Source organism: Plecotus auritus (assembly GCF_963455305.1).
Source record: "Plecotus auritus genome assembly, chromosome: 13".
NCBI classification, from domain to species: domain Eukaryota; kingdom Metazoa; phylum Chordata; class Mammalia; order Chiroptera; family Vespertilionidae; genus Plecotus; species Plecotus auritus.
Genome location: NC_137779.1, coordinates 7,319,913 through 7,334,321, shown reverse-complemented (window position 1 = coordinate 7,334,321; position 14,409 = coordinate 7,319,913). Strand labels below are relative to the sequence as shown.

General features: G+C 41.5%; 1 protein-coding gene across 2 annotated transcripts in view; it reads left to right on the top strand.

Annotated features, from left to right (window-relative positions):
• SUDS3 (SDS3 homolog, SIN3A corepressor complex component) overlaps positions 1 to 7,617 on the top strand; it is a 33,051-nt gene extending 25,434 nt beyond the window's left edge. The window contains exons 11-13 of one of the 2 annotated variants that reach the window (XM_080649958.1): positions 1,327 to 1,411; positions 4,212 to 4,297; positions 4,664 to 7,617. In XM_080649958.1, the coding sequence (XP_080506084.1) occupies positions 1,327 to 1,411; positions 4,212 to 4,297; positions 4,664 to 4,763 (271 nt within the window). In that variant the 3' untranslated portion in view covers positions 4,764 to 7,617. Of the gene's footprint in view, positions 1 to 1,326; positions 1,412 to 4,211 lie in introns of both variants that reach the window. The other variant, XM_080649959.1, reaches the window with a different exon arrangement.
• Positions 7,618 to 14,409: the final 6,792 nt, after the last annotated feature.

Below are 14,409 nucleotides of genomic sequence, written 5' to 3'. Positions count from 1 at the left end.
TGTCCCTGCGGTTGTAGAAGTCGAAGGTGGTCCTTCACTATAGTCCAGGGGACTAGATATAGAGGCTAAAAAGAGAGTGTCTGTCATGTCTACTACATTCAAAGCAACTGTCTTGACTGACCAGGCCATGTTAGATACTCTGGTGCACATCACCTAGTGACTGCTGGTCAGTTGTGATTATTTAATCTCCTTTGCTGCCATTGTATTTGAAGTTCCATGGCAGCAGGAACCTTATTGCCTTGTTCACTGTCTGCCTCCAACCTCCAACATAGAGGACACAGTGAGTGATTAATGAGTGTTTGTTGAATGAGTGACCAAAGTAAAGGCTGAATTTGGCCTTCATTCTTGTTGATGATTTATTTGGACAAATACAAAATAACAGACCAGTTTTTCAAGCCCTTCTATTGTTTTATCTACCCAGCCTTCAATGTTTTGGGGTGAAACCAAGTTTTACTTGAAAAATTATAATTTACTTTTTGAACTGTGTCTTATAGTCCAAATAAAAAAGTAAATATAGCTCGGCATGGGGCATGGCTCAGTGGTTGAGCATCAACCTATGAAACAGGTCACAGTTTGATTCCTGGTCAGGGCACAAGCCCAGTGTGCATGCAGGAGTCAACAGATCGATGATTCTCTCTCATCATTAATGTTTCTATCCCTCCCTCTCCCTTCCTCTCTGAAATCAATAAAAAATATATTTTTTAAAAAGCAAATATAGAGTTAATTTCATAGCCCTTTTCTTGCCCCCCCCCTTCCCTGGCTGCAAAGGGACCAAGGAATATAAGTTAAACTTAGAAGATTAGGAGGTCATCATCTAATCTAACCCAAGGATGGAAGCCTTTAAATTAAACCTGAAATCCAGACTCGTCCTCAAATATCAATTAAGTATCCTTTAATTACATTTTTTATTCTGGTGATATTTCCTTCCTTTCTTCCTAAAAATATCTGTGCCTTTAATAGTACTGTATTTTATACCTAAAAATTTTCAAGTGGGTAGATCTTATGTTGAGTGTTGTTACCACAAAACGCCCACAAAAAAGCAATCATAATAAAGAGGGCAGGATGAAGCTTTGGGAGGTGATATATACATGGGTGGGCAAATGCAGGTTAATAGTAATAAATAGTAATATAAAATAAACCGGGTTTTGTGTACTCACAACTGTAAACCGACTTTTGTCCACCCCTGTATGTCTATGGTCTTGATGGTGATATGATTTCACGGTTGTGTACTTATCCCCAAACTCATAAGATATGTACAGCTCTTTATATTTCAGTCATACTTCAATGAAGTGGTTAAAGGAATAAACTTTTGTCCGTTTTTGGCAGGTACCACAAGAGCCAAGCCATCTATCTGGAGTCAAAGGACAACCAGAAACTGAGCTGTGTGATCAGCTCTGTCGGAGCCAATGAGGTAGGGACCAAACTCCCTCACCCTTCAGGAAAGCAAAAGGTGACAACCTGCAGGGGGAGGGCCACTGAGAAAGTACAGTGGACTCATGTGTTATATGTGGGTTAGAGTCTAATTCAGCGCTTTCAAGCGGAAACTACATGTAGGCAAAATCACCCTTAAAGGTTCCTTACTTTGCTTGACTGCAGTATATGTGGATAGTGTATTCCTTGTGGTATCTGTGAACTACCTGTGCAGTAATTGAGTTGGGAACCACTTGTTAGACAACAGGAATGAACAAAAGGCAAGTTTGTTTGATTTCTGTGCTTTCAAATCCTGCTGCTTTTTAAGGTAGCCATCCACTGAGAATGGAACCTGACTGTGGAGCACACTCCATCTATGTCTGTTCTTCCTCTAGAACGTTTATGTGTATTGATAGATTTGTTTCGTGCTGTGAAGTTGTATCGAGATATCTGGCACAGGGTCTGGCACACAGTAAGTGCTCAATAAATGGATGTTGGTCTGATCTGACCCACACACTACTCCTTGCCTGCTATTCCAATCTGACATGTCCTGTTGTGCCTCTGAACAGTGAGCTTCCAGGCTCGTGCCAATTAGGTGTTGGTCTCCCCACATCACCGCTGTAGGATGGGGACAGGTTGTAAAGTTATCTGAGAGGGTTATGCTCAAGGATGATATGACTGGCCTGTGAGTTCTCCGAATGACCCTTCATTAGGAGGGTGTCAGCATTGTGTAACCTGTATTATTAGTAGTTAAAAAAAGTTTTAAACTTTAATAGCTGATTGGCTCGATCTTTTATCAGTCCACAAATGTCTGCAGCAAAATTGATTTTTATGTGTTTATCCTCTGTAACTTTTGTACAATGCACAGCAAATCTAATGAAACTGGATTATGAAATAACTTAAGCCTCTTCTATTCTCCCAGCTTCCTGAATTGAAAATGCCTTAAATGTGACTAGTTTGCATAATGATTGTTTACTTAGAAGTTAGGGAGACCCTTCCGGATAAATGAATGTCATTCTTCTCTGGGTTCAGGATCTGTTTCACTTCAAGCCAAGTCAAAACCAGAACAGGTGATCTAATAGACAACACCTGCTGCTCAGCAAGTGTTGTCATTTCACATCGGAGTTTTGCGCATGGCCATGTGCACTGCTGTACCTAGCGTGTGGTCTCCTAGTACCTAAACCTAACTTCAGATGTAGTGCACTGTTCTCTCTGACTCTTCAAGATTTTTCAGGAAAATAGAAATGCAAGTTAGATTTTTCTCTCTCTGTGTTGAAGATTGTCACCCTTTGACATAATAGAGTGTCAATGAGGTCTGACAAGGAAACAGTGACATTGAGGCATGTCTCCTGGAGGGGAGATGCCTCAGTGCATCAGAGGCATGCAACTCTGGGAACAGGAAAATATTTCTCACTTCTTGGAAGTATTCCAGCTCGTGTTTCAGGTCACATCCTAAGTGGCAGTGGAGCTACTTGGCCTTTGCATAACTTTACTTTGTACAGATTTGGTGGGCACATCTGAGCATGTTGGTGACTTCTCATTTCAGCCCTCCTTGGGGTCAGTTTTTAGTTAAAAATGGTTCCTTAGAGGTTCGGATTCATGCAAGGCCTTTAACTTTAAAGTTCAACACACTGGTTTAAAAATAAAGTCTGTTGCTAAATAATCACAGTAAAGAAACTGAGAGGAAACTGAGAATAAACTTTTTAAAACCTGAAAACTAAGCAGGGGAGGGAGAATATATATCCGTAAACTAGTACTTGTATATATGTGATGCAGATTAAAAAAAAATAATAATGCTTTTGGCTCCATCTAATTGCATGTTAATTAAACACGAGAGAACTGATGAAAAGAGTCAGGGGCTAGGTTAGTGGAGGAGAGCAAGGGCTTTGATGTCAGATGCCAGAGTTCACATAGGACACATGACTTAGCCTTGCTGTTCTATAAAAGGGGGGTGATGCTCGTACTTAACTTTGTGGGGGGAGGAGGGGAGTGTCTGAGGTGGAGGAGGCTCAACTTGACCAGCAGTGTCTGGCCCACAGTAGCTCCTTGTTCCGGTGTGCCAGTTCTCCTTCCTTCCTTACTGAGTGCACTTGTCAGCTCGGGCAGTCTCCTGCTGCAGGGTTCATTCTCAGTTCTACAGAAGAATGTGTCTGGCTGTGAAACGCAAAACATGCTATTTCCTCTGTGGGAAAATGATATGGTCTGGAGGGAAGGACTGTCAAAATATTTCCTAATTTGCTTGAAAGTGATGAATCTGTGTATCTTGAATGTTGATTAACATTGTAGTCAAACCAAATCAAAAAGAGCCCTTAAGATTAAAGCCAAATGGAACGCAGTATCATTGTGCTTTCCATTTTCTTTCTTTTTTTAAAAAAAAATATTTTTTTATTGATTTCAGAGAGGGAGAGAGGGAGAGAAAGAGAGAAATAAACATCACTGATGAGTGAGAACCATCGATCAGCTGCCTCCTGTACACCTCCTACTGGGGATCATGTATCCTTGACTGGAATCGAACCTGGGACCCTTCAGTCCACAGGCTGATGCTGGGTCCACTGAGTATAGGGCTCCATTTTCTTAAAGGTGTAAGAGAGATGGCTGGGAGAAATGAGTTCAAGGTTGATGCCAACTGTCTACACTAGAGGCATGCCTTTAGGAGGGCCAAACGTCAAGGAGGTGCTTTCGAAGTCCTTGCAAATTGACAGGAAGAGGTTGCCAGTTTTCTGCCCACACCTAATTTATGCAAATATTTTTATGCTCTGGAAGACTTCTCATTCTTAGCCTCTCTCTTTCTTTCTCTGCAGATCTGGGTGAGAAAGACCAGTGACAGCACCAAGATGAGGATTTACTTGGGCCAGCTTCAGCGTGGGCTCTTTGTGATCCGCCGGAGGTCAGCGGCTTGACTTTCTACAGTGCGCTACTTCCCTTGACCCTTTTTCTGAAGTGGTTTTTGGTTTTGTTTTGTTTTCTTCTTAATAGAAAGTTTTTAACTTGGGAATTGCTCCTTGGCCTTGGACTATGGAGAACACTGTTGTGGATTCTGCAAGGCACTTTCGTGGCCAGTCGCTCCCATCTCTGTTTCATTCTTTACTTCCTCGACTTCTGCCTGTCATCAGTCACATAAGACGATTTTACTTTCAGGCATATTGGAAATTTAACTTACTTATTTGTTTATTTTTTTGGCTTTGTGGTTTTTACCCCCAAAGCTTCCTTTGAGTTTGAAGGGACATTTTTTTATTTTATTGATTATCTTTAGGTCTTTCTACCATGAAGAGGAGCAGGAAGAGATACACTCAACAATGGATTTTCATGTTTTGAATCTGATTAGTGGATCATGTACTTATTTCCCTTGTTGAGCCTAATTCATTGTTTCCCCAGAAGCTTGGGGCAGAGGTCCTAGCAGAAGGAGATTAATTCTGCTGGCTCTCAGCCTTCTCAGAGAAATAAATGCCTCGTGGAACATCTGGCATATGCCATCGACTCCACTGGCTGAACAACAGAAAAATTTGCCTGAGGGACTATGTGCACTGAAGTAATTGGGGCTGGGGGGAGGGGACATTTCATATTCATAATGTGCTGAAGATACCATATTTTAAATGTTATTTAATGCACTAGTGGTTTATTTACACACAGTCGTTCTAGCTTGAGCTGGAAACAAGAAGTGGTCATTTCAGACAGTTTCATTTGCAGTTAATTTTCCCTGCGCCCAGTAGGTGAAGAGACCTGCCACAGGCTGATTATCTGGGTTATCTGTTAAAGTTTGGGAGGGAGATGGATGAATGAGAGTCTGCAGTTATCAAAAGACTCTCACTCATAATTCAAATTGCAGTCTTGTCACTGATCCCATTATTGCACATTGGCCGTTCCAAACCCATGGAACCTTGTTGTTGGCACTCGCAGCCTCCTGGAGATCTGGCCCAGGAGGTCTGGCCCAGGTTGAGGACAGAAGGCTGTGCTCTGGCTGCCACTAAACCCACTCAACAATCACTCCTTGCTCCCTTTTCCTCATTCCTACAACGAGAGAAATTACTTGTTGGGTTATGGGGTTTTTATATTCTAGTTGCCACCTTATGATGTTTACCAAGTTTTGGGGGTTAGAGCACGTGTTAGCATCTCTGTGGGCAATTAGTAGACTTGACATGTCCTAGGAAACCTTTGTACATAGCTCCCTTGGTCTCAAGTGATTCCCTTCGTGTTGTCTCTCGATGTACACACCCCAACACAAGTTGCAAGTCCTGGGGCTGTGATGACAGGTAAATCACCTCCAAAGTCCTGCCTTTGACAGAGACCAGACCTTACTGACTTGGAGTAAAGACTTGTACAGATATATTTTTGATTTAATTTATAATCTATTTTTTTTCATTTTTTTATTCTGGTGATGGAGTTTCATTTAAAAACAGGATAAAGAGTGCTGTTCATCAAAAGTTGCCTGGGCCTTTTGTTTGTTCTCTGCCCCCAGGACCTCCCATTATTAGGATGTTGACTTCAGTGAACCGAGTCCCCAGTAAAGAGGGGCTTCACATTTTGTTTCTTCTTGGCGGCCTTGGTTGTTTGGGGTTTCTCTCTCTTGCCTGAATTGGCATTGTGGTGTGTGTAACATCCCATAATAGCAGGTACTGGTTTTCATCTAGTGCCCTGAGATGGAAATTAATTTAGATATATTTAGTATGTGTTGCCATCAAAGAGTTTTTTTGTTTGTTTGTTTTAATGATTGTATTAATTTGTCTTCCTAACAGTACACCAGAATTTGATTTTTTGGGGAAAGGATTGTATTGATAACTGTTGGGGATTCAGCATTGAGCAGCAAGTTGCCTTTTTCCCTGCCTTGCCTGGTGGCACCTTTGTGCTTTTGTGAAGTAACTATTTGAAGACCAGGATCTGGACGTTTTGGCCTTTTCTCTTCTGTAAATTTGAGGGTGTTGAGGCCATGGGGAGGCATGGTCTTGGCCCCATCACTGCCTTTTGCCCTCAGTGTTCTCACAACTCTTAAAATCATGATCCTAGTGAAAATGAAGGAAAATGTGATTTAGACGTGACATACAGCACAGTAAAGTATATTCCTGATCCCAGAAGATTTATTAGTTTTTTACTTAGTTACTCCAGAGTTGAAAAATCAGCATTTCAACCTCTCCATGCCCCTTCAGTGACCGGGAGTGCAAGAGCACACTCTTTAGGAGATGGAGGGGCTTTTGTGATGGGCAAAGTGAATGAGAGGGGAACACAGACTTTGTGACTCCTATAATAAGAGGGGGCTGGCTTTTAGCCCAGCTAGCCATTCTTATTATAAAAGTTTTGTCTCTCACTAGACCCAGGGCACAGATGAGTTCCCAAATTCAACTATTTTCTGCAAGTGATACTTTGATAAAGGTTGCTCCAGACACTTCTGATCAAGAACCTGTATGTATGTGTTTCTGATGAAGAACTTGGATATGTGTAATTCTGATCAAGAACCTGTTCATACATGTGTTCGGCTCGAAGCATCTGCCTCAAGTACACAGTGTTTGCTATCCACGTGTCCTAGTATTTATTTTACCTCCTTTTGGGGGTTTTGTATATTTCTCCAATTCCTTCTCTCCCTAAGCCAGTGTCCTCTTGAACAGTTTCCATGTTTTGGTAGCCATACCAAAACCAGGATATTTTCATTTGTTTGGATACCAGTATTTGTGGATGTCTAACTACCTAACATAACTTAGTTTTTTAAAAAACTTCTAACTGGGGCCAGTGTAAGATCCCAGAGGCTGACCTGCAAATCAAGCTACTTATATACTTGTGTGGGGGACCCTGTGCTCAGCATTGGATGACTTTTCTAAGAGAAATATGGGGGGAGGGTTGGTTGCAAATTTTTTTAATCTAACCTGGGGGGGAAATCCTATTTTTTACAATATTGTTCTTTTGTTTTTCTATTAACATTTTCCTTTAGCCTTGAATTTTACTAAATTTCCTCCTGATTAAAAAATCTTGTTTCTAATCTTGGAATTTGAAATATTGGTACTTATTTAATGTTACACCAATTTTTCCAAAGAATTCAAACCACTTTATTACCAGAACATGATAAAAAAAAACTTGCAGCCATTTCAAGCAGCTGGTGGGCTTTTTATAAAATAACACCATTACCTGGTACCATTATATGTTCTGAGAGGTGAATGTAAAAATGTAAAAAGTATAGGCTTTTTTTTTTTAAATAACAATAAACTTTCAAAGAAAAAACCAGCATGTGGTCTGTGTTATATCCATTGACTTGATAAATGATTGAAATTGGGGAGAGAGAAGGGGTGAACTTAGACATTTGCTTGTTCTAAAGAGTAAGACAAGGAATGATGTCGAAGACTAACTCTCAGGTGTATAAAGAGCATTCTAGTGGTGTTGACCCTTGAATGAAGTGTACTCTCTCGTTGTTGGAGAGGATAAAAAAATCTGATTAAAAATTCAGTAAATAAAATTAACCTCAGATAGGTAACCTTGCATTACCAATTACTATGTACGGATGTGAAATTTGGACAGTGAAGAAGGCTGACAGGAAAAAAACTGGATCCATTTGAAATAAGGTGTTGGAGGAGGGCTCTCTGATACCTGGACCACCAGAAAGATGAGTAAATGCGTCCTAGACCCAATTAAGCCCAAAACATCGCTGGAGGCAGAAATGACAAAATTGAAGCTGTCCTGCTTCGGGCACATCCTGAGAAGGCAGAGTTCTTTGGAGAAGACAGTAATGCTGGTGAAAATAGAAGGCAGCAGGAGAAGAGGAAAACCCAATGTGAGATGGACTGACTCCATAAAAGAAGCCACGGGTATGAGTCAATAGGAGCTGAGCAGGGCTTTTGGGGATAGGGCATGTGGCCATCACTCACTCTTGGGGTCATCGGGAGTCAGCAGCACAGAACACAGGAGGAACCTTGAGGTAAACTTGTATGATTGACAAGGGGGGTGTTTGGATGGTACTCGAGAGCAGGATCTCCTAGTCTTACCAAAAACCATAGTATTTTACTTACCCGTGGGATAAGCTGATGAGGCTGCTTGCTGCCCCAGGTGACTGGCCTGTTGTGCTTGTAACCCAGGTGTGGTACACTCATTGGGAAGGGCTGAATTTATGCTTTGAATAATGGAGCAGGGCGGTCACTATTGAAAATCTTTTATTGTAACGTAACATTCATACAGAAGAATGCACAGTCCTTAATTGCAGAAGTTGTTGAGTTTTCTCAAAGCAAACACATCCTTGTAACCAGCATCAAGAAATAGCATTATCAGTTTCCTTTGGGTTATTTCTCCTTGTTAGGGTAACTGCCAGTCTGACTAGTTTTCTCTGTTCTAATCCCCTTAACCATCAAACTCTTGAGTGCTGGCTCCTTGAGCTGCTGGGTCCTTTCGTTGTTCCAGAATAGCCCAAGTCTCTGGTCTAGGCTAGGGGATGCAAGAGCTGGCCGCCAAACATGTGGCTAAATGGGGGAGGGAGAAACAGACTCTGGTCAATCCTCTCACCCTTGTGATGGTGATCAAGGCTAATGGGGCTTGCCCTTGACGTTAGTGTGCCTTTAGTTGAGTACTTTGTATTTGTTGGATACTACTAAACCCTTCTTAGGAGGCATCGTCCCAGTCTTCACAATAATCTGAAAAGAGTACTGATACTCCCAAACTTAAGGCTGACTTATTAATATAATCAACCCAAGACTCAATTCTCCTATGAAACCCACAGCTCAGCACTGTGCCTGGTCATCGTAAATGCTCTGTAAATGTTAGTTGTCAAATAGTATTAGTGCAAAATGATGTGCAAAGAAAGGCCACTGGTTAAAAATAATAGTGCCTGCTCCTGGTGTTGTGCCCTTCATTTGCATTATCTCATTTAAACCAACAAACCTGATGCCAAAAGAACTTCTTCACTGATAACTGCCCCTAGGGCAATGGAAGCCAAGGAGAAAATAAATGGGACTACATCAAAATAAAAAGCTTTTGCACAGCAAAAGAAACCAACAAAACAAGAAACCCCACTGTATGGGAGAACATATTTGCAAATGTTATCACTGATAAAGGTTTAATCTCCAACATCTAAAGGCAGCTTATACAACTTAATAAAAGGAAGATAAATGATCCAATAAAAAAATGGGCAACGGACCTAAATAGAATCTTTTCGAAAGAAGACAGAAGGCCAAGAGACACATGAAAACATGCTCAAAGTCACTAATTATCCGAGAGATGCAAATCAAAATGACAATGCGATACCATCTCACACCTGTCAGAATGGCTATCATCAACAAATCAACAAACGACAAGTGTTGGTGAGGATGCGGAGCAAAAGGAACCCTCGTGCACTGCTGGTGGGAATGCAGACTGGTGCAGCCACTGTGGAGAACAGTATGGAGTTTCCTCAAAAAACTGAAAATGGAACTCCCATTTGACCCAGTAATGCCACTCCTAGGAATATATCCTAAGAAACTAGAAACACCAATCAGAAAGGATATATGCACCCCTATGTTCATAGCAGCACAATTTACAATAGCTAAGATTTGGAAATAGCCTAGGTGCCCTTCAGCAGATGAGTGGATCAGAAAACTATGGTACATCTACACAATAGAATACTATGCTGCCATAAAAAAGAAGGAATTCTTACAATTTGTAGCAACCTGGATGGAATTGGAGAACATTATGCTAAGTGAAATAAGCCAGTCAATGAAAGAAAAATACCACATGATCTCACTCATTTGTGGATAATAAAAAACATTATAAACTGATGAACAAAAAGATAGATACAGAGGCAGTAAAGCATCAAACAGACTGTCAAATTACTGCGGAAAGGTTGGGGAGAGATGGGGGAAATAAGAGATCAACCGAAGGACTTATATGCATGCATATAAGAGTAACCAACAGATGCAAAACATTTTGGGGTGAGGGCATGTATGGGAGTGGGGTGGGGAGGTAATGGTAAGATATGTACACATATAATACCTTAATAAAAAAATAAATAAACCTGGAGACAATGCACTGTTACCACCATTTTCAGAGAAGGCAATAGACTCTCTTAGTCATTTCTCCAAGTTAAACACTAACCTGAGTCCAGAGCTTTCAGATTCTAAGCCAGATTCCCTAACCACTACTCTCTCTAGTTCCCAAACCCTTTATGTTAAAACTAGAGGCCCGGTGCAGGAAATTTGTGCATGGGTAGGGTCCCTAGGCCTGGCCAGTGATCAGGGCCAATCTGTGGGGCTACCAGCAGGGCGATCAAGGGGGCCCCTGCTGGCACCCGCCTTGGCTGGCTTGGGGCCTGCGGGTGGAGGCAGCTCCTGCATTGAGCATCTGCCCCCTGGTGGTCAGTGTGCATCTTAGCGACCAGTCGTTCCACTGGTCATTCTGCTGTTCAGGCAATTTGCATATTAGGCTTTAATTAGATAGGATTGCATTCAATAGCTTAATCTTTTTCCTTTATTGCTTCCCTGGCAAATTTTTATCTGCTCTCACCTCCTATATACACACACTCACAGAGCAAATTTTAGAGGTAAAAACACTTACTCGCTAGGCCCTTTTCTCCTTCTGGATAACTGTGGGTTTCTCTCTTGGCAACAGAGTTGAATGAGCCACAGTTATTGGCCAAGAGGTTGCTTTCCTTTGAAAAGGCATGAGTCTAACAGTTCTAAAAAGGAAGGAACTGTTTAGAATATAAAGAGTAATTGGTTTTGATGAAGCCTACTTTATCTAATAAGCAACAAGAGAGCCTTTGGAGAAAACTTATCTGTAATTTTCCAGATCACTTCTCTCTTATCGTCTATAAAGGAGAGGCAAGAGCCATTGAACTGGTTTCTAAAAATGTAGCCGGAGAGTCGGACATCCTATTTCTTGCTGCTCTTTGGACGTTGGTGGACCTTTTCATGTCATGTCCTACAGTGTGACAGGTCACTGAAAAGAACACACCAATTCTGTGTCACCTGCTTCAAACTGCCTGCTCAGCTCCAACTAGCAGCCTGCATCTGCAGTCCTTGGCAGAGGCAGGAATGGAGCCAATTTCTGGTCTCTTCCACTAGAGTTGAAATTCTACAAGTCCCATCTTTGGCAAAGCTACAAGCATCTTTTCTGTTTTTAAAAATAAGGCACTAGATGGAATGAACTAGAAACATGAGCACCAGCTCACTCGCTTTGGGCACAACAGAATGGTGAGAAATATATTAGCAACTCTAGAGTTAGCAAGAATAGGTGTTTTTGTGAATATGGTTATTAAGATAAAATATATATATATACACAGTATGTTTACGAGAATTCCTAGGGAATAAGGTAGATAAGATAGCACATATATACCTAGGTACTTAATCCCTTTACCCATTTTCTCTAATCTCTTTGCTCAATTCCTTGAAAGATACAGATCTAGAAAATAACAAATATGCCTTATTGATGGGGGAAGACCAATAATCAGAATCTCAAAGGTCCTCTCCTATTTCTCAAGAGTGGAGACTCAGCAGTGTGTTCTGGTTTTCTGTAGGCTGATGCTCAAATCTTGCCATGGTCTGTCTATGCAAATGATGTGGATGGGCAAGGGGCTAAAGTAGGCGATAGTCGAGATTCAGTAGGAAAGCAGTGCCAATAGGGAACAAGCAGGTACTGAGGACAGTGGCCCCGGGTTGGCAGGCCCCTGTATATATAATCAATAAGCACTTTCATTTCGTCATCGATTCTTCTAATAAGTATTTGAGTGTTTACTGAGATGCAGTGTGACCGCAAAGCCAGGCTTTGGAATTAACATTCGAATTTGGCTTTGCTGCTTAACTCATTGTGTGACCTTGGGCAACTTAAGGTCACACTGTCTGAACCTCAGTGTCTTCATCTGTTAAATAATGTACCTCAGAGAGTGGTTTGAGAATTCTGAATTATTAAACGCATGTAGCACAATGTGCTAAAGATGTCTACACACATATACTTGCACATACTATATACTTATCCTTATATTAACCCCACAAGGTAGGTGGTGTTATCACACTCATGTTTTTGTTTTTGTGTTTTTTTTTTATTGATATTTTACAGAGAGGAAGACCCTCATGTTATATTTAAGGAAATGGAGAAACAGAAGTTAAGTAACTTGCCCAAGGTCACACAACCAGTAAATGGCGAGCCAGGATTCTGAATCTAGGTGGTCTCTGAGTCCCTGCTGTCGGGCACCATGCTGCACACGATTGCACGCAGGGAGTGACCAATCTTTAGGGACTGTCCCTTCCTTTACATTGCTGCTGTGATCTGTCTGCCTTTTTTTTTTTTAATTAAATCTTTATTTTTCAGATTATTACAGTTATTATTCTTTTTTCCCCCCATAGCTCCCCTCCACCTGGTTCCCACTGCACCCCATGCCCTTACCCCTCCACTGTCCTCATCCATAGGTGTATGATTTTTGTCCAGTCTCTTCCTGCTCCCCCCACACCCCTTTCCCCCCAAGAATTGTCCGTCCACTCCCTTTCTATGCCCCTGATTCTATTATATTCACCAGTTTATTCTGTTCATCAGATTTTTTATTCACTTGATTTTTAGATTCACTTGTTGATAGATATGTATTTGTTGTTCATAATTTTTATCTTTACCTTTTTCTCCTTCTTCCTCTTCTTAAAGAATACCTTTCAGCATTTCATATAATACTGGTTTGGTGGTGATGAACTCCTTTAGCTTTTTCTTATCTGTGAAGCTCTTTATCTGTCCTTCAATTCTGAATGATAGCTTTGCTGGGTAGAGTAATCTTGATTGTAGGTTCTTGCTATTCATCACTTTGAATATTTCTTGCCACTCCCTTCTGGCCTGCATAGTTTCTGTTGAGAAATCAGCTGACAGTTGTATGTGTGCTCCCTTGTAGGTAACTAACTCTTTTTCTCTTGCTGCTTTTAATATTCTCTCTTTGTCTTTTGCTCTTGGCATTTTAATTATGATGTGTCTTGATGTTGTCCTCTTTGGATTCCTTTTGTTTGGGGTTCTCTGCGCTTCTTGGACTTGTAAGTCTATTTCTTTCACCAGGTGGGGGAAGTTTTCTGTCATTTTTTTCTTCAAATAGGTTTTCAGTATCTTTCTCTCTCTCTTCTGGCACCCCCATAATTCGGAGGTTGGTACGCTTGAAGTTGTCCCAGAGGCTCCTTACACTATCTTCATATTTTCGGATCTTTTTTCTTTTTGCTTTTCCGGTTGAGTGCTTTTTGCTTCTTTGTATTTCAAATCTTTGACTTGATTCTTGCGATCCTCTTGTCTGCTGTTGGATCTCTGTATATTTTTTATTTCAGTCAGTGTATGCTTAATTTCTAGTTGATCCTTTTTCATATCCTCAAGGGTCTCGCTAAATTTATCGGCCTTTTCTAGAAAATTCTTGAAAAACTTTATAACTGTGGTTTTGAACTCTATATCCAGTTGTTTGCTTTCCTTCATTTCTTTCATTTGTGACCTGTTTCTTTGTCTCTGCATTTTGGCTGCTTCCCTGACTTGATAGAGGGCTTTGTGTGCTAGGTGTCCTATAGGGCCCAGTGGCTCAGCCTCCCCAGTTACCTGAGGTGGACACTCTTGGTGCACTTCTTTGTGGGCTGTGTGTACAGAGTTGTTGTAGTTAAGCCTTGATTGTTGTTGGTATCACTGGGAGGAATTGACCTCCAGTCCAATTGGCTGTGAGGATGAGCTGTGTCTATGCTGGGAGAACTTCTGTGCTGGAGACACCCTTATGAGGCAAGACTTGCTTCAGTGGGGCTTTGGTGCTCACTGAGTCTGCCCCCTGAGTGTGTCCCTTATGGATCTGAGGAGTTGTAATCTGGATGGTCCCACTCTGACCCCTGGGTACACTGGCTCTTGGATCTCCAAGGAGGTGGTAATTTAGCCTCTGCCTGAGGCCACCCAGCAGGAGCTACAGAGAGATCTTCAGATTCTTCTTCTTTGTTTGGGTTTTGGAGGTGCCCAGATGAGGCCCAGCTGTGAAGCAATGTAAGCTGCTGCAGGGCCTTGGGCCTTCTTTTGGGTGTTCTGGGTCTCACTGACTTAGCTGCAGTTCCGTTAGGTAAGTTTAGTTTT